At 40.5% G+C, this 20,488-nt stretch overlaps 1 protein-coding gene across 2 annotated transcripts in view; it reads right to left on the bottom strand.

Moving 5' to 3' along the window:
* Positions 1 to 13,426: 13,426 nt before the first annotated feature.
* GUCA1C (guanylate cyclase activator 1C) overlaps positions 13,427 to 20,488 on the bottom strand; it is a 36,176-nt gene continuing 29,114 nt past the window's right edge. For both annotated transcript variants that reach the window (XM_013186157.3, XM_048057293.2), the window contains exon 4: positions 13,427 to 17,542. In XM_013186157.3, the coding sequence (XP_013041611.1) occupies positions 17,412 to 17,542 (131 nt within the window). In that variant the 3' untranslated portion in view covers positions 13,427 to 17,411. The remainder of the gene's footprint in view (positions 17,543 to 20,488) is intronic.

The following is a 20,488-nucleotide window of genomic DNA, read 5'->3' as shown; positions in this document are numbered from 1 at the left end:
GTGTCTTGCCGAGGAAAGCTTAAAGCATAAAAGCTCCCTTCCCTGCAGAGCACTGGAGAAAACCTCCTGGCTTCCCCCTGAGTGTGACTCCTCGGGGGATATGCTGCTTCCACATCGGCGTATCACTTAACTGCACCACTTGTTCGTTCAGAAATTGAACCCTCCCATCTACTTGTGTCTGTAGCTAAAGCTGGACACCTAGCCACTGCAGCTGTATTCTTGATATATCAAGCATGTTGATATTCTAAGCTTGTATGTCCCTGTCAGCACCCCTGCTTGTGCTAGGGAGCGTGACAGGCAAAATGTGAAGTGCAGAGGCAGCTTCTGAGCTAGGCCGCATTTCCAGTTCACCAAAACTGTTGGTGTGTTGTGGTAAAAGGCCAATATTTAAACACATTAAGTGCCATTTCTTGTACAAGAGAAGGCTTTTTTCTTCAGCCAGCTTTTGTCAGGGCTCCCCCTGGGCGGCAGGGCCTGGTTGTGAGGCCCTGCCCCTCCACTCACCGTCAGGGAGCAGCCTGTATGCAACACCATGCAGAATATGGACATTTCTGCTGGATTCATCAGAAACAGAGAATTGATGACTGGAGAACTGAATGTGAAATGGCCACCAAAGTTCCTGCCCTTTCTAGTCATTCTCCAGCTAGCCCACAGGGTTGTGGTACCGGGGTCGCAGAGGAGGGGACTGTCACTGGCACCACTGAAAGTGTCACCTGTCCACCAGCACAGTTTTCAGATACTATGCCACTCCTCTCCAGTATTCTTCAAGAAGCCATTCCTTTTCTATAAATAAAGCTAAATAAAATAAAATGCTATCAGCACATCAAGTGCCTTGGAACTGTCCATTATAAAAACATTTGGTGTTTTGCCAACATAAAGACGTAGATGCATTTTTCATAACGGCTAACTGTCTAAAGCTGATTTATATTTATCTATTTACTATTTGTGAGTTCAGTTGTAATAAGTCTTACTATTGAAATGCCAGAAATAAAGACATAACTGGCTGTTTTAAGCATTGGTATTGCTATGTGGTAAAGTTCTACAGCCCACAAGTTCTGCAGTAAGGCTTTACCCTTCTTCTGGTATCAGCAAGGCTCAATTTTTCTGTCACCACTGCATGAACCCCTGTGCTCAGCAGTTAAATCACGTCTGTGGTGAGCAAGCCAGCCACAAGAGTGGTGAAATAGATTGTATGCTGGTGAGGTCAGTAATGTGAGTAGTGTGTTCAGCTTTGGGCCCTTCACTACAAAAAGGACATTGAGGGCCTGGAATGTGCCCAGAGAAGGGCTACAAAGTTGGTGAAGGGCCTGGACCACAAGTCCTGTGAGGAGCGACTGAGGGAACTGAGGTTGTTTAATCTGGAGAAGAGGAGGCTCAGGGGAGGCATTATTGCTCTCTACAACTATCTGAAAGGAAGGTGTAGGGAGCTGGGAGTCAGCCTCTTCTCACAGATGATAGGGCTAGAGGGAATGGCCTCAAGTTGTGCCGGGGGAGGTTTATGCTGGAAATTAGGAGACATTTCTTCTCAGAAAGAGCAGTCAGGCATTGGAATGGGTTGCCCAGGGAGGTGGTGGCGTCACCGTCCCTTGGGGATGTTTAAGGAGAGGTTGTACCTGACGCGTAGGAACATGGTTTGGTGGGTGACATTGGTGGTAGTGGGATGGTTGGACCAGATAATCTTGGAGGTCTTTTCCAACCTTTATGATTCTACAATTCTATGATTCTATGACTTGGGTCAAAGTATTGAGTGTCCATTGGTTTTGGCAACTTAATCTGAGATGTAGAGAATCTGATTTGTTCTAAGTAGGTACTGGTTTTAAAAGTCTTACAAAGTTTATATAAAGATTTATATTGTCAAAGGATAGCTTCAGTCAAAGTGAATAGCAACAGAAAGCACAGAGAGCTTCTGCAAATCCATCCCTGCATAGGGGGATGAGAACCTATCCAAGACTAGTCAAGTTAGGTGATCACCAGTGTGATTCTGGGTCTGAGGCAATTTGTTCTGCATTCATCCCAGTGGGATGAGATTTACAGATGTTGGGGTGCAATCTAGTTCATCAGCTTTGAATTACCAAGCTTATCCTTTAGAATCATAGAAATCATAGAATCATTAAGGTTGGAAAAGACCTCCAAGATCATCCAGTCCAGCCAAGGTATAACAAAAAAAAAATCCAAATGAATTCAAATCTTAAGAATCAAAGTCAACAAATATTAGGTAATGCCTAATGCCAGGGGATGTGTTTGTGCAGAATACAAAGCAATGTAGTGTATTAACCTGTAATCAAGCAAGAGAAGGAAACCAAGAAAGAACAATGTTAAAACTTTGTTTGTTAAGGTCTCTATAAGAAACAGAGCAGCTGTCATTTGTCTTGCATGACCATGAAGTTGGGAATCTTTTTCTTAGTGTTCCTTTGTATTTCCTTATGCATCTGTTGCTTGCCATGCCTTGCTTAATTACTGAGATTGTAAATGAACAGGGAGTACCCGTTCATCTTGCATTTACACAACATCCTTGTCTTAGGTTCCACTCCAATAAAGATACTTAACAACTCATTAAAGCTATTTCTGAAATCACAAATAAGCTGAGTATTGGGAAAAGTGTTTTGCAATCCTCATTTGAATGGGGGTGGCTGGGCTGTAAAGATACAGTTGTGGTATGTGCTGTGAGGAGACATGGGTCTTGGACAGTACCAGCAGAGAAATGAAAACGTCCCAGTCCTGCAGTCAGTATGCACCCAGACTTCTGAGACTTTGCTTTTAAATAGGTTCTCGCTCTTGTTCTGCAACAGGAGAGGGGCATGCTGGTATCAGCAGGAAATTTCCTGTGGTATGAAGACAGCCAGCATCTTTTTAATCTTATGATTAAATAAACATCGAACATTGTGTCCTTTTTTTTTTTTTTCTTGCTATAAGAGACAATATTGCTATTTAATATGATCCAGAAACCCAGACATTTCAAGATTTTTTTTTTTGGTCCCTGTGAAGTGCGAGAACTTCATCCTGTCTTCTGCCATTCTATTGAGTAGGTCTACAAAGAAATGGTTGACAGAAGACTTAACCTCAACTTCTCTTTAATTACGTTTGGCTTAGAGAAGAATAATTGGTAGGATAGAGTTGTATGTGCCATTGCTTACCCTGTGGTGCATTGCCATGTGTAATTGTTTTATTCATGGTGTTTACATCACTCATATATTTCAGGACAGCTATATTCTTTCTAGCTCATCAGTTAGCCTTGCCGCAAGCTGTATTTTATCCCTTTAATCTTTTATCTTTTTTTTTATAAATTAAAACATCTGTGCTAAATGATCGTTTTTACTATTCTGCTCTGAACTCTCTCCAGTCAGTCAATATCTTTTACTATTTAGGCATCTGGAGTAGTAAATCATTTTCTGGAAGCAAACTCTGAAGAACCATATAAAAAGGAATTTACACATTATTCTCTGTAAATGTTGATCTTCAGATACAGCCAAAACATTACATTGACTATTTAAATGGCAAACTCATCTCTCTTCAGTATATTTCGTTAGGATTACATGCTGCTCTTACTCTTTGTACAGGGGAGTATGTAGACATAAAATAACTGCTCCTTTCCAGAAACCCTTGCAGAGCTCAGCTTGTGTCAAGTCAGTGAATATAACCAGGCATGAGGAGGCCATGCAAAACCACAGGGCAGTGGAGCAGGGAGTAACTGTAGGCAGGGAGAAGAGCTGGCTGCCTGTGGGAAAGGCAGTGTGAGCATCCCAGGAAAGCACAGGGTACCTCAGTCTGTGCCTTCCCTGCTCTTGCAGATGTAGGACAGACACGGTATCGTACTCCCCCATACTCACAACTCTATCCAGAGTCAGAAATCAGTTCCTTTATGCAAGGCAGTCCTCACATGAGTGTCCCAGTTAAAAGAGTCAACTGGTTTCAAACCATAAACACACCCAAGCAGTCCATAACTGCTTTTATATATATAATATATAAACATCAGTGCCAAACCAACAGTTGGCCATCAGGAAGTCATCAAAAATCTTACTCATCAAGCCAAACAATTTGCTGAGCTCCCAAACACAGTCATGGGCTGAGCAAGGTTATTTAGCTCCTACCACTGAAGAATGTGTGCAGGCCTGCAGGAAGGGAATTGAAGCAGGCTCTTAGGGTGCCTTCATTGTTTTGCCCATTCTCTGAAGGCTGTTTTCTGCTCTCTGTTGTGCAAAAGCATGTTTAATTTTGTGGGGGACTAATTTAATTGGTTCTATCCTAATCACTCCACTGCACAAATGGGGCTTTTGGCTTTAGTAGCTTCTTGCTATTTTAATTTCTTTCCTGGTGTGCCGGGTCATCTTTGAGATGATGTTCATTTTCCTTATAGCAGCCCCTACAGTGCTGCATTTTGGATTTGTGATTACAATGGTATTGGTAGCACATCAGTTAATACTTTGGCTGTGGCTGAACAGGGCTTGTACTGTGTCAAGGCCTTCTCTTTTTTTCCCCACTGTCCCCCTTGCAAGTATGAGTAGGCTGGAGGTGGGCAAGAAGGTGGGAGGGGACACAGCAGGACAGCTGGCCCAAATTGGCCAAAGGGATATTCTATGCCATATAACATCATGCTCAGCAATGATAAATGGGATAGAGGAAGAAGAAGGTTTTTCTCTTCCAAGATGGCCTTTCCTTAGAGACCAGCTGGGCATGCCTTTGCTTGTGGGAAGGAGATCCATTACCTTTGCATCCCTTGTTTTGTTGTTTCCCCATCACCACCCTTTCCTTCACTTGCCCAAATGTGCTTATCTTGACTCAAGATTTCTCACATTTTCTCTTCCTATTTTCTCCCCTGTCCCACTGGGGCAAGCAAGTAGCTGTGTGGGTACTTGGCTGCTGGCAGAGCTCAGCGGGCTGTACCTGGTTACTTCTAAAAGCTTCTGAAGGTTGAAATATTTGTAACAGTAACCTTATATAAAGGCAGGTCCAAAGTTCAGCCACCATGTCTGAGAATAGAGGGACAAGCAATTACTAGGACAGCAATTACCTTGAAAGGGTCAGTCTTCTTTTCATCAGCCGTGGAAATGGAGAAGTGAGAACAAAAGACACTTTTTATCATTGAGGAATCAAAGCACAAAGCTCGGGAATCAGACCTAGTAAAATTGTACTACCATAAAAGCCAAGAGTGAGAATTTCCTTGAAAAGGAATGAGTGCTTCTTGCTCCTTTCAGTACTCACCACTTTTCCCCATTTCTCAGTATCAACTAAAACTAACTGGATTGACTTTTGCTCCAAATCCTTCACTCTCTAGCATTTTGTAGAAGTATCTCCTGCCTGTATTGGCAAAGAACTGAGTGTCATCAATGTGCTGAATGAATGCCACCACTCAACAGTCACATCACAGCTCTCCTACATAAATTTCAAACTGTTTCAAAAAATATAGGAAGAATTATTATCATTGCTTGATAGATAGAAAACCTGAGGTACAGAACTAAGTAATTTGCCCGAAGTTGTGTGTGTGATGCTGGCATATTGGTCTATAGGCTGTCAGCATGTTCTAAATTCTAATCTAGCATCCTATTGCTTGACAGTATTGACATCTAACTAATTGTAGGTAATTCCCCTGAGTGCTTTCACGAGCATCAGGATGGAAGGCTCTGGGTCTGTCCCCTGTGTGCCAGTCCTCCCGAAGAATGCATGACTGTCTGCCACAGGCCTTTAGGCCTTCCTTTGAAGGGAAGGAAGTGACCAGTCTGCATGACCCAATCCATTCCTGCTAGCTTGCACAGATGAATGATCACAATCAGATGCATTGGAGGCGATATCAAAGCATGCTTGTCTGTAACAGAGGCCAGCAAAAGATGTGCTGTAATCAGTATGGCTACCTAACCTCTGTCCTGTGTTGGCAGATTAAATTGTTTTAAAATGTTTGAACACAGCACCCATTGTCATCAATGTCATTCTGTTGATCACATCAGCGGGAGTGAAAAATAAAGCCACATTTACTCAACAACAAATATTGGCAGTGCTTCTGAAACAGGCCAAGGGCTTATTGAAAAGAATATTGATTGAGCCAAGAAAACATCAAGCAGTTATAAAAGTTTAATCATATTCTCATTCAAGCCTGCCTTCAGTGCCAGGAATTAAAATTCTCACATCTCCTGAGGATGGAAGATACATTTCCATAATGTTCTGTAAGTTCCGATGCTCTGCATCTGTACTGAACAGTAGAATTATTCATTGCAAATGATTTAGCTGAGATACATAGCCCTTTCGACTGCGAGCATACAAATTATGCATAAACAAGCTGTGATTTTTTGAATTTGTTTCTCATTTGCAATTGTTCAACAAAAAGCTGGGCAAACAAGTGTTAGCCCGCAAGGTATTTTTGAACTGGTTGAAATAAATATTTGGTCTGCATCATTCAAGAGCATATGTCTGGTCACTTGAACCAGATGAAACTATAGCTGTTCCTCAGCTAGAAAAGATTAGTTGCATTAAAAGGATGTGTCCATATCCTTATTAGAAAATTGCTCATAAACATTTGCAATTGCCTGAGAGAACTATAGTATGCAGAGAGTAAAAGGTCGTTTTCAGAACGGCATACTTTGACACAAGTGTTGCTGTGGAGTCTGGATAAAGAAGCATTATGTGGTTTAAGAGCACAGAAGTTGGTGCTTGTCAGGAGAAAACAGGAAATGGTTTTGCTGGGCTGCAGTTATGAAGGTTCACACCTTTCTAAGCTAGACTTGCTGCTGTGGAGAACAAAAAGAAAATAGAGCTGTACCTCAGCACTTGTTTCCTCTCCTCCTTTTTCAGCTCTCTGCTTCTTGTACAGTTGTGGCAAACTTTATGGAAGTCATCTCTCACCAGCTCTGTCCTGCAAGCGGAGATGTGAGCGTAGCAGGGGCAGCAGTAGCTCAGCAGCTTCCGAACAACTGGAACTGTAACATTACCAAGGAAGGTAATGCTGCGTGGGGCACAAGCACCCCTTTTTTGCCCCCAGGAGCCCTCGAGCACACTACTGTATGGTCATGGTGTAGTAAGCTAGAGTTGAGTGGCATGTACTCTTACAGGTTGTAAAATTGCCTTATGTCCTACCTAAAATAAGGTGTGTGTGTATGAGGATCCTTCCTCTGCTACAAAGCTGGTAAAAATTCATGGCTATGAACAGGGAAGAGTTAAACCACCTTAGACACAAAGCCTTCAGTTTTCTTTGGGTGGCTTATCACTTCTGAGGTAGAAAGGCCAGTTGCATTGGTGTGTGGGATTCTGACTTTCTGATCTTCCTCTTCCTTGCCCCTTGCTTTCTTCTGTGGGATCTCTTCAAGCAATTGTGAAGATATTTCATACATGAAGATGGCTTTAAAATTAAGACAGGGTCTGCATGAAGATGGCTGGAAGATTGGGTTGCAGAAAAAGAAATTGATGGGGATGGATAAAGACTTGGTAGCAAAGTGCTAGGGTAGAAAATCAAAAAGTGTTGCACATTGGTAGTGGTAGCCTGCGAGGAGATGGGTAAAAATAGGAGCAGGGCCAAGAGGAACAGGGAAAGCCTGGAAAAACTTCCTTGAGCCCTCAAGAGATGGTTCAAGTGGGGATGCTTGTAGGCCCTTTTCTCAAGACATGAGGAAGAACTACATTTCTCCTGCTTGAAAACAAAAAAAAACAAAAAAGAAAAAAAAAAGGAAGATTTAGACTCAGTCCTCTCCCAGTTTAGCTGGGAAGGAAACAGTCAAGTGACAAGCGAGGAGCATAGGGTTTTGCACAGCTGCTGTGTTCTGAGGCACCCTGCCTGCTTTCACTCACCTCCTCAGTCATCTAGCACTCAAAGATTTGTACCGGAGTACCACTAGCTCCAGCTGTACACCTGCTACACAAGCCAGGACAGTGTTTCCTAGTGTCACCTCTGCTTAAAAAAATAGGTAAGATCATCGTAACAAGATAGGTGCTGGGAAGGAACAAAGGAGCTGTTATACAAAAGTTTGTATCTCCTGCTTAAATGTCTAAAAGGCCTTTGGTGATATCATAAACAGATTAGTAGCATGTGGGAGAACATACAATGATTGGGAATCCTGTACAGATACAAATTAGGATTATTTTTAGAGTGGAAATGAGAGCTGGACTTGTATCTGGTGACCATACTACTGAAAAGCTTATAGTAACATTAATTTCAAGCAAAGGGTCCTTTAAAAAACATTTGCATTCATTCAGGCTTTTCTAACTTTGCACTCATTTTGGTATCATAAAAACATGTGGAGATAGATCTGTCGCCAAATACTAATCTCATAAACTCCACAAATGCTAACTAACACCATCTGTGGCAATTTTTACTGCAAATTATCCCAATATGGGAAGTGTTTCTTCAGTCCGATAAGCAGAGCCTTGCCATGGGAATAGTGTCACAAGGCCTCCTTGCACCATGGCTTGCATTTCCAGATGTCTGTTTTAGATATATATGAAAGGATACTTTCATATACTTTCAAGCAGACTGAAACTGTGGCAATAGCACAAAGACAGGGACAAACAAGCCGTCATGCTCCGTTCATATCTGACTTGCTTATGTCGTACAAAATTTACATTCCTACTAGCAGCGGATGGCCATGTCACAAACATACATTGCCATCGTCACTGTCATGAAAAACTCTGGGTGGCTGTGAGGGGGCTTTGCTTTGAGGATTCCTCTGCCAGCTGAAGCAATTGTATGGATTATTTGTTGTACTATTTTCCCCTAGCTTGTGTACCTGCAGGACATGCACTTATGGCCATCTCTTACACACCCCCTTTCACTATGAGCTGTCTTAAATCATTGATCAGCACTTACCTTCAGTCTTGGGAGCAGCTTCTTGGCCGTTTTGTGCATTTGGCTTCTATTCAGACACCTGACAGCATTTGGCACTTTTTGAGACAGAAGGCAGAGAAGCTGACAGCAGAGCACATCCTATATCTGAATGGGCACAAACGTGTGTTCTGAAATGATCAAAACCCACCAGGAAATACCAAATTAAGATTTATAATTGTGTTCTCCAGAGGCATTCACTAACCCTGGCAGGCAGAACACATCATTTCTGGAGCCTCCCTTTTTCTTTTCAGAGCAGAATTATGCCCTTTTTGTTTGATTGTTCATATCAACTTCTTTAGACAGTAATATTGATGCTCTGCCCTATTGACACAAGTGCTTTCTCTTTCCACTGTCCTGGGAAAGTCAGCTCTTAGCTTGGATGCTCAGGAATCTCACCAGTTTGGATACTTTGGAAAAAACAACTGATAATTAGGAAGCTTGGATTTTTCATGTATTTGTTTTCCCTGTGCACTTTGAAGTCCTAGAGAAGAGCCTAAACTTTCTTGGAAAACTGAAGAAATACTCTGCTTAGAATAGTAGATAGGTAGTTCTGGTCACAAATTGTCGTTTGTGTTTTGTGAGCTTTTTGATGTTTACTATTATAGAATGTTGTTGGAAGTTATCATTAGTTAGAAGATCACTGAATTATTATGATCATCACCAGAAGCTGTTTGCTAGCTGGCACTACCATTAGAGGCTGAGCTGGTGAAGAGGATATCATAGGGAAGACTGACCTAATTAAAAACTAGTTCAAGACCCTCTTTTGAGATAGCAAACCTTTAGCACAGGAAAGGAACAATGCAAGAACAATAAAAAAAACACAGAAACTTAATTACAAGTGTTCAACTTTTTCCTCAAAGTATTAGCAACTTTTTAAAAGTGAGCTGTGTTTTAAATTTGAGAGGTTTTGAAATCCTGCAGGACAGAATGAGATTGTCAAATACATGTAATTTAAATAAAAAGAGGAGGAAATGCATCAACGCATCCTATATTGTCTGAAATTATTAAAACTATTTGCCAGAGGTACACTGCCAATGCGAAAAAGAAAATAAAAAACCCAAACCAAAAAACAACCAACCCCAATTTTTATTGCCTTGTGGACAGAGGTGGAAGGAATGTTTGGATGGATGCTAAGAATCAAAAGCTGTGCCTAAAGCCAGATAGCAGTTTAGTTCCTTTTGAAACACACAAAAAAATGCCATTTCTTTCCATAAATATTTCATTGTTTTTAACAGGAAAATAATCATGGCACTGATATATATATTATTAAAAAAGTATTCCCAGAATACTTATATTCTTTCCCTACACCTGTCTGCAGTAGCCCATAGAAATACTGTGCTGCATAAAAGGTTAATAAGATTCTGAATAAATCAAGAGTTTGATATATCTTTAGACATTACTTGAAGAAATTCTGTTCCAGTTTGCAGTCAGTGGGATCATTGACTCTCATGGGACCACAAAGGCTCCATAAGTCCACGTTCATTTAGCATTTTGAGTGTACTTTGGCTTTTCCAAGAAAGGTAGAGTTAAGAGATCATAGTAATTACTATGGTTAAATTACTATATTCAAGAAGCCAGAAGACTAGATGCCTGATGGGAAAGGAGAATGGAATACCAAACATTTTCTCTGTCGATATTTTACCAGTCTAAGTTGTGAAAAGCAATGTTTGAGTATCATTGCCATTCAGAAGGTGCTTAGTGACCTGAGAAAAGAAGTTAATGGGCTTCGTAATAAACAGTTTTCCACAGTGTGCAAATTTATACTCTGTGTTAAAAAAACACACTTGCTGGCACCCTGATAACTTGGACAACTAATTAAAATAATCTAAAGAGGAATAAAAAAAGGTAAATGTGTTTTCCTGGGCTGTTGTACCTCCTCTTTGAAGAAAGAGAAGACATCTTGAGTGGTTAATTCCTTTGCTATCTGAGAAATAAAGTGAAATTAGCATTTAATTAGAACATAGGTACAAAAAAAAATGCTTGTGCAAATTATCACTATTTCAATACCCTGTTTGTGACATTACTAATCTGATTATTTCTGAATGCTAGACTGTCTCAGAAGGCAATTTTGGTTTGACTTCTTAGCACGAGATTGGCGTATACAGAGCAGCACGTGACCTACTTTGGTTTCTTCATTCAAATGGTGCATTTTGATAAAGATTTTTAATTTAGTTAAGGCAGGGCAGCAAGGCATGACAAATCTCAGCTCAAATGAAATACTATTTACCTTCTGTTTAAACAGAGCTTCACTGAGCATTTGTAGAATTAACGGAGTTTTAAAGTATAGAACTGTAGGATCATAAAGGTTGGAAAAGACCTCCAAGATCATCTGGTCCAACCATCCCACTACCACCAATGTCACCCACCAAACCATGTTCCTACGCGTCAGGTACAACCTCTCCTTAAACATCCCCAAGGGACGGTGACGCCACCACCTCCCTGGGCAACCCATTCCAATGCCTGACTGCTCTTTCTGAGAAGAAATGTCTCCTAATTTTCAACATAAACCTCCCCTGGCACAACTTGAGGCCATTCCCTCTAGCCCTATCATCTGTGAGAAGAGGCTGACTCCCAGCTCCCTACACCTTCCTTTCAGATAGTTGTAGAGAGCAATAATGCCTCCCCTGAGCCTCCTCTTCTCCAGACTAAACAACCTCAGTTCCCTCAGTCGCTCCTCACAGGACTTGTGGTCCAGGCCCTTCACCAACTTTGTAGCCCTTCTCTGGGCACATTCCAGGCCCTCAATGTCCTTTTTGTAGTGAAGGGCCCAAAGCTGAACACACTACTCACACTACTGACCTCACCAGCATACAATCTATTTCACCACTCTTGTGGCTGGCTTGCTCACCACAGATGTGATTTAACTGCTGAGCACAGGGGTTCATGCAGTGGTGACAGAAAAATTGAGCCTTGCTGATACCAGAAGAAGGGTAAAGCCTTACTGCAGAACTTGTGGGCTGTAGAACTTTACCACATAGCAATACCAATGCTTAAAACAGCCAGTTATGTCTTTATTTCTGGCATTTCAATAGTAAGACTTATTACAACTGAACTCACAAATAGTAAATAGATAAATATAAATCAGCTTTAGACAGTTAGCCGTTATGAAAAATGCATCTACATCTTTATGTTGGCAAAACACCAAATGTTTTTATAATGGACAGTTCCAAGGCACTTGATGTGCTGATAGCATTTTATTTTATTTAGCTTTATTTATAGAAAAGGAATGGCTTCTTGAAGAATACTGGAGAGGAATGGCATAGTATCTGAAAACTCTGTGCTGGTGGACAGGTGACACTTTCAGTGGTGCCAGTGACAGTCCCCTCCTCTGTGACCCTGGTACCACAACCCTGTGGGCTAGCTGGCGAATGACTAGAAAGGGCAGGAACTTTGGTGGCCATTTCACATTCAGTTCTCCAGTCATCAGTTCTCTGTTTCTGATGAATCCAGCAGAAATGTCCATATTCTGCATGGTGTTGCATACAGGCTGCTCCCTGACGGTGAGTGGAGGGGCAGGGCCTCACAACCAGGCCCTGCCGCCCAGGGGGAGCCCTGACAAAAGCTGGCTGAAGAAAAAAGCCTTCTCTTGTACAAGAAATGGCACTTAATGTGTTTAAATATTGGCCTTTTACCACAACACACCAACAGTTTTGGTGAACTGGAAATGCGGCCTAGCTCAGAAGCTGCCTCTGCACTTCACATTTTGCCTGTTGTGTATAGCAGCTGTGGTTTGCTATTTCAGCAGGCCCATGGTGAAGATGGCAGCTGGCTTTTCCACTGAGGGGCAGGCAGAGTGCCCTGTTGGGGGTTGTTACAGTGTAAGGGTCCGGGAGAGGAGGCTGGGGGAGCACGAAAGTGCTCTGTAAAAGCTAAAAATAAAAAACACAAAAAACAGCCGGCAAGAAAGTGCTGGAAATGAGCCTCATCCTGCCCCACTCAGCCTCATGCATGGCGAGGCTGCATGCATGGTGAAGGGCAGGGCCTGAAGCACAGAACAAATACAACATGAACATGGTTCTTCACAGCCGGAGTCTTTTCCGTACTTTAACATTTGGCTTTTCCTCTACAGCATGATCCTTATGGGACAAGGTTATGACAGCTTGATGTTCCTTCACGGGGCCTGTTGCCCTCTGCTTTTTCTACCTCTTCAGCTTTCCTCCTCTGCTTGTTTTCCCCATGGTTTTGTAGGATGTTCTGCACCTCCCTCCCTTCTGCCCTCCCCGCCTCTTCAGCATTTTGTGAGGGATATAGTGGTAGGTTTTTTTTTTTTTTTGGTAAACAGTACAGCTTTAAACGAGACAAGAACCTCAGATCTTATTTAAAGTAACTAGAACTTCAAACTGGAAGCAATTGAATTTGATGGTTTTACAACTCAAAAAATAGTATTTCATTACAGTTTTGATTATAGGCATAGTAACAACTCTGTAGTTAACAGTCTTAAATTCTCTCGCAGCTCTACTGCAGAGAAAGGGAAAATAAAAACTAAGTGAAGATGCAGGAAAATACTTAGAAAAAAATTTCTTTGTCAAATAAGTTACCTTTGATGGCTGTACCTTCTCTCACATAGCTGTTGTAGGCAAAAATCAGTGCAGGACATCACTTTTCAAGTCCATCCTTCTGTCTTCAGAGTCACGAGCCAGTGGTTTGTCTTCTGCTCAGTGTCCCAGTCAAACTGTAGAAGTAAAAGGGTCCCTGCCTGCTACGCATACCAGCCAAACCATGGCTCTCTTCCTAATCTTTAGATCAGAAGTTTTCAGGTCACTGGAGACCAAAGCAAGGGTTCACCAAAGCTTTATTATTAGTGTAGAAATGTTAATGATGCAAACAGTTGGGCAGGGACTGGAGAAAAGAGCCTGTTCCATCCAGCAGCTACATTTTGCCACGTTAAAAAACGTCATTCAGCTACTTTCTCCCTCAGCTTTCTAATAAAGGCCTGTCAAAAAAGTACAGTGTAAAGCTACATGTTTCCAACTTTTGGAATATTCTTCTATATTTAATAGAATGTTTAAAAATGATAATTAAAAATGCCTCCTTGAATTCTTCAGTAGTTTCTATAACCCCTCAAGACTTCTTGTAGACATTGAGCCAGTTTCTTCAAATAAATAGACATATGTCCTAACAGACAGGGAACCCGAGGCTTGAATATTTAACCATTATGCTCTACATGATACAGCTAATCTTACATAAGGTCAAAAATTAAATGCAGCTACGATATCTTTTCCACACCACAGCAAGCTTTCCTCCCACTTTGTCAGGGATGCATAACTATGGCATAAGGTTTAATCATGCCTGTTAATGCTTAAGCAATTTCATATCTATAAGAAAAGGTAATTTTCTTGTCGTTTTGAATTCTCAGATTCTCAGAAGAAAAAGTGCCTATTTATTTTTCTAGCATATTAAGCTACCAGAATAGAAAAGGAGATAACATTAGGACAATTATGAATTGTTTGAAAAAGAGAACTGTCATACTAATTACCTTTAGCTGTTTGGATGCAATAAAAAGAGCATAATGCCAAAAGGATTTCTTAACAGTAAAAGAGCTTATATTAGAAGAGAAACTACCAATTACCCTGTTGATTGGCTAAGCTCACCCAGCTGCACAGAGTGAATTTGAAACCTGTGGTTCTTTCCAAGGTGAATACGGTGACAAAACGATTAGCTATTCTCAGGGCACATTTATCCTAACTAAAACCTACCCCCCTGTGATGATGATATAGGCAGCCCAGCTTCTGCAGACTTTCACAGCTGGCATCTGTATCAGTCTTGTTGACAAAGACATTTCTTGAGAGCATATGCTATAATGTTTTTTTTTTTTTCCTTTTTCCTCCCATGCAGGGTTTTGTAGCAAAAGATCAGTGGCTCATCACTACCCCTTAACCACTTAAATATTTGCTAAGGGGTAAATGTAATGTGAGCTAACATTTGGCTTGCTTTTTCCTTTTCTGCTGTCTATTAAATCAGCAGTAAGCATTTGAACAGACAGGTCGGCTTACAATATTCCTTCTTTACTACAAAGCACCTGTGCGGTGATGAGCTGCAGCTTCAGGTTGTTTCAGAACAAGACTTCAGGGAGTCAGATTAGGCAGTTTTTGCATGTGCCACCTGATTTCACTGATACGTTCAATGAACACCTGACAAGTTTAAAAGACTGAGATCAGTAGAAAATTGTGACCACAATGCATTTATCTCAAGCACCTGTATATCGAATAGTGCTTAAGTCATTAAAGGAAACATACACTAATCTAGATGGAATCTTGTGAACAACCCCAAAAATGTGTGGAATTCTTGTAGGTAAATATTTTAGGAGATATGCCACAATGTTTACATTAAACAGAAAAGGTACTTTTTCTTAATTATGTAGGTTTCTGCTAAATAATTTTATATTGAAGTGTATAAAGTAAGTATGTCAGGTACTCCTTTAAAATTCAGTTTCACACACACAAAAGGCTAAGAACTTCCTTTACATATATTAATTTTTAATACAAAACAACACTCCCCTTGATTTGGTAATTCCCGTCATATAATTACAGTTGCACAGAAAAAATAGGCAAATTTAAATGGAAATACTCTCTTTTAATATCCATTTATTGAAAGAGAAAGAGAGAGAGAGACCAATATACGTAGACAGTAGTCACGTTTCAAAGTCAGAAACTTCATTATTTTAAAAGCAACAATCCAAAACACAGCTGTTTCTGTATACCCAAGTTGCTTAGATTGGACCACTGTATTTTAAATATTTTAGAGCCAGTTCTGAAGACCACCATCCTCACAGAATTAAATGCAAAACAGTAGATAAAGAAAAATGATTTTCTGAAGTCTAGGTGTGAGAAAACTGATACTGACAGTGAGATATTAATGTGTCAATGATGAATAAATACAAGAACTTAAAGTTCGAACCCACCAGCAATCTCATACATCATTCTCTTTTTTGGGAAAGGATATAAAAGATTCAAATGTCAGAACTATAATGTCAGAACTGTTTATAATGTCAAGTGATGCTTGTTGCATACTTTTAGTATATTCCATTGATCAAACCAGAACCTGGGGAAATAATTGCAGATGATGGAGCACATTTCTGTGCAAATGGACACAGACTTGTAGTGACTTCAGAAAAAAAAAAAAACACCACACTTTTTCATATTTAAGTCTTAATAAGTGTTTCCTTCAACCTGCGCCTACCCATGCACAAATGATTTTGCATTAAGCTGTTGTTTCTAACAGCATCTAGTATTAGTGTGATGCCTTCAGGGCACTGCCAGCCAAGGAGAACTTATTCTTACGACATAACGTAGTGATTTGATAGAACTGGTTGCAGACTTGAAAGAGAATCCATCCCAACGGAACTGGAGAGAGCTATGATTTTCCCTTTTCAGACAACTTGTGCAGTTACGTTTCAGCTTAAAGAATTAATCTTGTTTGTTAGAAAGTAAGGTTGAGTTGTTTTTAGCTTGGTTTCCTAAAAAAATGAGACGTATGTGATCATGCCATCTGTGAATCCCTTCTCTGTACTCCTAACAGCTACCACATTCAGAGATGATTGCAACCCAGTTTGAAAGAAGGTAGAAGTCTCAAAGAGACTAAATTGCTAAAAGCTTTCACCCAGGTATCTGGGCAGGACAAAAATACCGTAGTACTCCCTGTCAGGGGAAGGCAGGAAGAATTCATCTGTTAAGCAGTCTGTTTGGCAGACACCAGCAGTCCCATCAGCATGAACTAGTCATCGTACATCTTACCTTTTGTCTCATGAAGCTGTGGCAGAGAGCCCAGTGAAAATGAACTGTTTTGCAAAGGAGGACATACAAGTCAAAGGACACATCTCTGGGAAACCAGATGATATTTGTTCCAGTGCTTACAAAATTGTTTGTTTTAAACATTCTTTGAACTTCTAATGCTACTCTACAAAGATAACAACATTTCATCCCAGTGCTTCTATAAAAGTTAATTTGAAAGAACAGTAGCTGAACCTTGTGAAAAAACATCAAAACATCGTGTTATTTTATTTTACAGATGTAATGAAATCAAGAGTGGTAGATGGTTTCTTAAAGAGGATGCACATCTCTGGAATACTGAGCTGACTGAGGTGTTTCCCAGAAAATCTTCTCTGATTTTGAGCACTGATTAGATTAAATGTTAAGTTAATACAAGCCAGGCTTTGTTCTTAGTTGGTCCTGATAGGAGCCAATCCTACCTAGATGTTTATTGCCACATTTTAGATAGCAGGTTAAAGAACCTGTACTTGAAAGAATAAATTTATTAGTTCTCTGTTTTCTAGAAAGGTTGCACTTTATGATATTGTCACTGTTTTATTGATTATTCTGAACAGTGTTCATAGAGACCAAACAACTTATTTGTACTGCATCAAACATCTTTTCTATTATACGTAGCCAAAGGTTTGTGTTCTGTAGCTGCCACAGTCCTTAGCGAGAGACAGAATAAAGAAGAGGAGAGATGCGGAGTCAAGAGTGGAAATTCTGAGGGACAATTATTCCTGGAGCTGAGTGATTGTTATTGTCTGGGCTGGTTTTGACAACATCAAGCTCTCTGAATATATCAAATATTATCTTTCTTGAAACAATGACAACAGATGCCACATCCGTCACTGAATCCTTCAGATGCTGTGCCGCCTGCCGCTCTGTATGACTTTGAGTACGTTGGAAAGGTCAAAACTTTTTGTAATCAATTCCATTAGGTCTTCATCTCTTTCAACACCACTGATAAACTCTTCTAAAGTCAGTTCCCCTAAAAGAAAATCAGATACTCCTTAGGAACCAAGGAATGCAGCAATCACTCTCAACCCAACACAAGGCCATTCATGCCAGGTTGCATCCCCCAAGAACATTCCCTGTACTCTGCTGATATGCAAATGCAGGAAGAATATTATCATATGTTTTCCCATTTTGCATCAGATTTTAGAACTCATATTCACTTTTCTTTATTAAAACAGATCAAATGCCACTTTCACAGAAGTTTAAGACAACTACAGTGCTTAGCATCTTCGACGACAGATGTGTGGGGAGAAGGGCTCTAATGAAGGGTTCATTCTGGCATAATTTAGCTGCATGAAGCTATTCTTACCAAGCTAACTGGAGTTTAGCTTATAGGTGGTTTTAACAGAGATTAGGAGATGATTTGCTGAGGATTACAAAGCATATCCCCTGTGTTGACTACAAGGATTATTTAGAGCCAGGATAAGATGATGAAAAAAATCATTTAAGTGGTTTGATTAGAGAAATTCTTCCAAGCAACTGAAATGGTCATGATTTTTAAGATTTTTTGGGAGTGTGTAATTCTTTTGGACTCATTCCAAAATCAGGTAATACTTTGGAAATTGCAAGACAACCTCCTTTTTGCAGGAACAGGAATACCATATAACATTCTTCTTCTCCTGCTTACTTCCCTGGCAGCAAAGGCAAAGACCAGTCCTAGGCATCGGTCTGCTGGCAAGGTACACTGGAGTGTGCACGATTCTCTGGCTAGAAATTATTCCATTGATATTGTTTTTATTTGAGAGGGGAAACAGCCCTTGGTTTAAGAGGAAGAGTGATTCTTTCCTCTTAAGTTTTTTTTATGAAAATCATAAAAATGAATGATTTTTTTTTACTGAAATAAGAAATTGAAAGAGGCCAGGCAAAAAGAAACCTGCTGGATGACTTAGGGCCCCTGCATTCTGGGGCCCAACAATGTAAATCACATACACTTCTGGTAAATGCTTAAGGTAGATGAATTGTAGCTATTTTCACATTTAAGTGGTCCCTGCAGGTTTTTTTGTTTCTGTTTTGGTTTCTGTTCATGGCAACTTTGGAAGCTTAATCTGACTGAAAACCAAAAATGATCAGCATGTGAAGAATTTGAAAATGACCCATCGGCAATAAAGGCTGCTTCCTCTTTTGTCATATGGTCCCCACTGCCCTGTGAGCAGGCTCACATACACACTAAGTGAAAAGAGCCCCTCTAACGCAAGTCCTGGCTCTTAGGCTGCAGCGAGAGGAGTAAGACCCTCTCAAGTGGTTGATGTACAGTGTCCTGAGGATGTTCACTCCTCCCCTATCAACCCCAGTGCCCTCATATAATCCCAGGAGCGGAGCCAGAAGGAGCTGTCTCTGCACACTTGTCTGCATCTTTCTGCTTTGCTACTCATCCACTCACTTCTTCAGATCTTTCCCCCTGTCCCACATATTCCTCTTACTCCCCATCTCCTCCCCTCTTTGTCACCTTTGACTGACTGGAATGTATGAATAGGGTTCCTGGACTCATCAGATGGACCTGCTGCATCACTTTCCTGCTTATGCAGGTTTCAGTCGCCAGAACTGGACTGTCTGTTTCATGGTCTGTCCATTCCCTTCAGCAGGTCTTGACTTCCCTCCTTTGATCCCAGGGCTATATATTTCAAATTAACAATACCAGAATGCAAGTGCACAAAGAACACTGCAGTTACCAGCGAGATGAAGTTATGCTAGCATGTCCAGGCTCACTGGGACTGTGATGAGCCTGAAATTTCCTTCAAGTAATGAAAATAAATTGCAAGGCCATCAGGAGATTTGTTTTAGGGATTGCTCCCTGCTGCCATGAGATTATTTCTTGTACTTTAATGTGGGGAAGGCCATCACAACTTATTTGTCTATTTCATTTTATTTATTTATTTTATTTTTAATAAGCAGCTACAAGGAGGCAGCATAGCTTAAGATAAACTTCGAAAAATGTGTCCTATTTCTCAGGCTGAGTTAGTCCTGCTGCTCTGTAGCTATTTAAAAAAGTATCTAGTTATGGAAAGCAGTTTGAAAGGGGAGTATTATGAAGGTGATTCTGAATAATTCATGTTCTGGCGTCTCATTGCTAATATTGAAGACACAAGTTATTTTTTTAGCTGATGGTCTAGCTCAGATACAACTATTACTTGGAAGTAAACATATGGTCAAAGCAGGGGTCAAAGTAAAAAGTATCATAGTATTGGGGTTACATTCTAGAATATGACTGTGTTGTTTGGAGTCTGTAATTTGCCTTCACCCCAAAAATGGACCAAACAGGTGGGAAAAATGTTCTACCAGTTATTCATATGCATCACAAGATCACTATTTATATTCTGATTATGTATTGCAAACAGCTTCCTTAAAAATAACTTCAATACACCAAATGAGACCTCAAAAAAATGAACAAACAAAAAAAAGCCACAAATTCTTGGCTGGAATCTGATCTTGCTCTGCAATACTTTCCTAACATTTCTAATTTGTCAGTTACTATAGTGGTTGCCGGTAGGAGCATTTTCATGGTTAGGAATAGGAGGGAAGACATTCATGTGTGACAAGCTTTTTACTAGAAATAATTCTAAAGCAGTGAATTGAAGTCTTAGTTTCCAATTTTAAGTCCAATTGGCTTACTCTAGTTCTCTTAAGAAAAAACAATAGCATGTGTCTTAGCATGCGTTAACATTCAGACTTCAAGAGACATCCACTACGCTGTCCAATCTTTCAGACATGATAGGGCATGTGCAACCATGCATCTTAGTTGGTTTTCTTATTCAGTTTAGGTAGATTGAGCCGTTGCGGATATACTGAAAAAATACCTTCATTTTACTGTGCAACCAAAGCACTGCTATTTTGGATGAACAGTGCAAGACCTTCGTGTTTTAGCCACTATTGCATGTAATTCCTGTGCCAGGTTAATAGAGGCAGTACTGTAAATCTGGAT

Source organism: Anser cygnoides, chromosome 1, assembly GCF_040182565.1.
Source record: "Anser cygnoides isolate HZ-2024a breed goose chromosome 1, Taihu_goose_T2T_genome, whole genome shotgun sequence".
Classification (NCBI taxonomy): domain Eukaryota; kingdom Metazoa; phylum Chordata; class Aves; order Anseriformes; family Anatidae; genus Anser; species Anser cygnoides.
The sequence above is the reverse complement of the archived record's forward strand: the minus strand, read 5'-3'. Positions and strand labels throughout refer to the sequence as shown.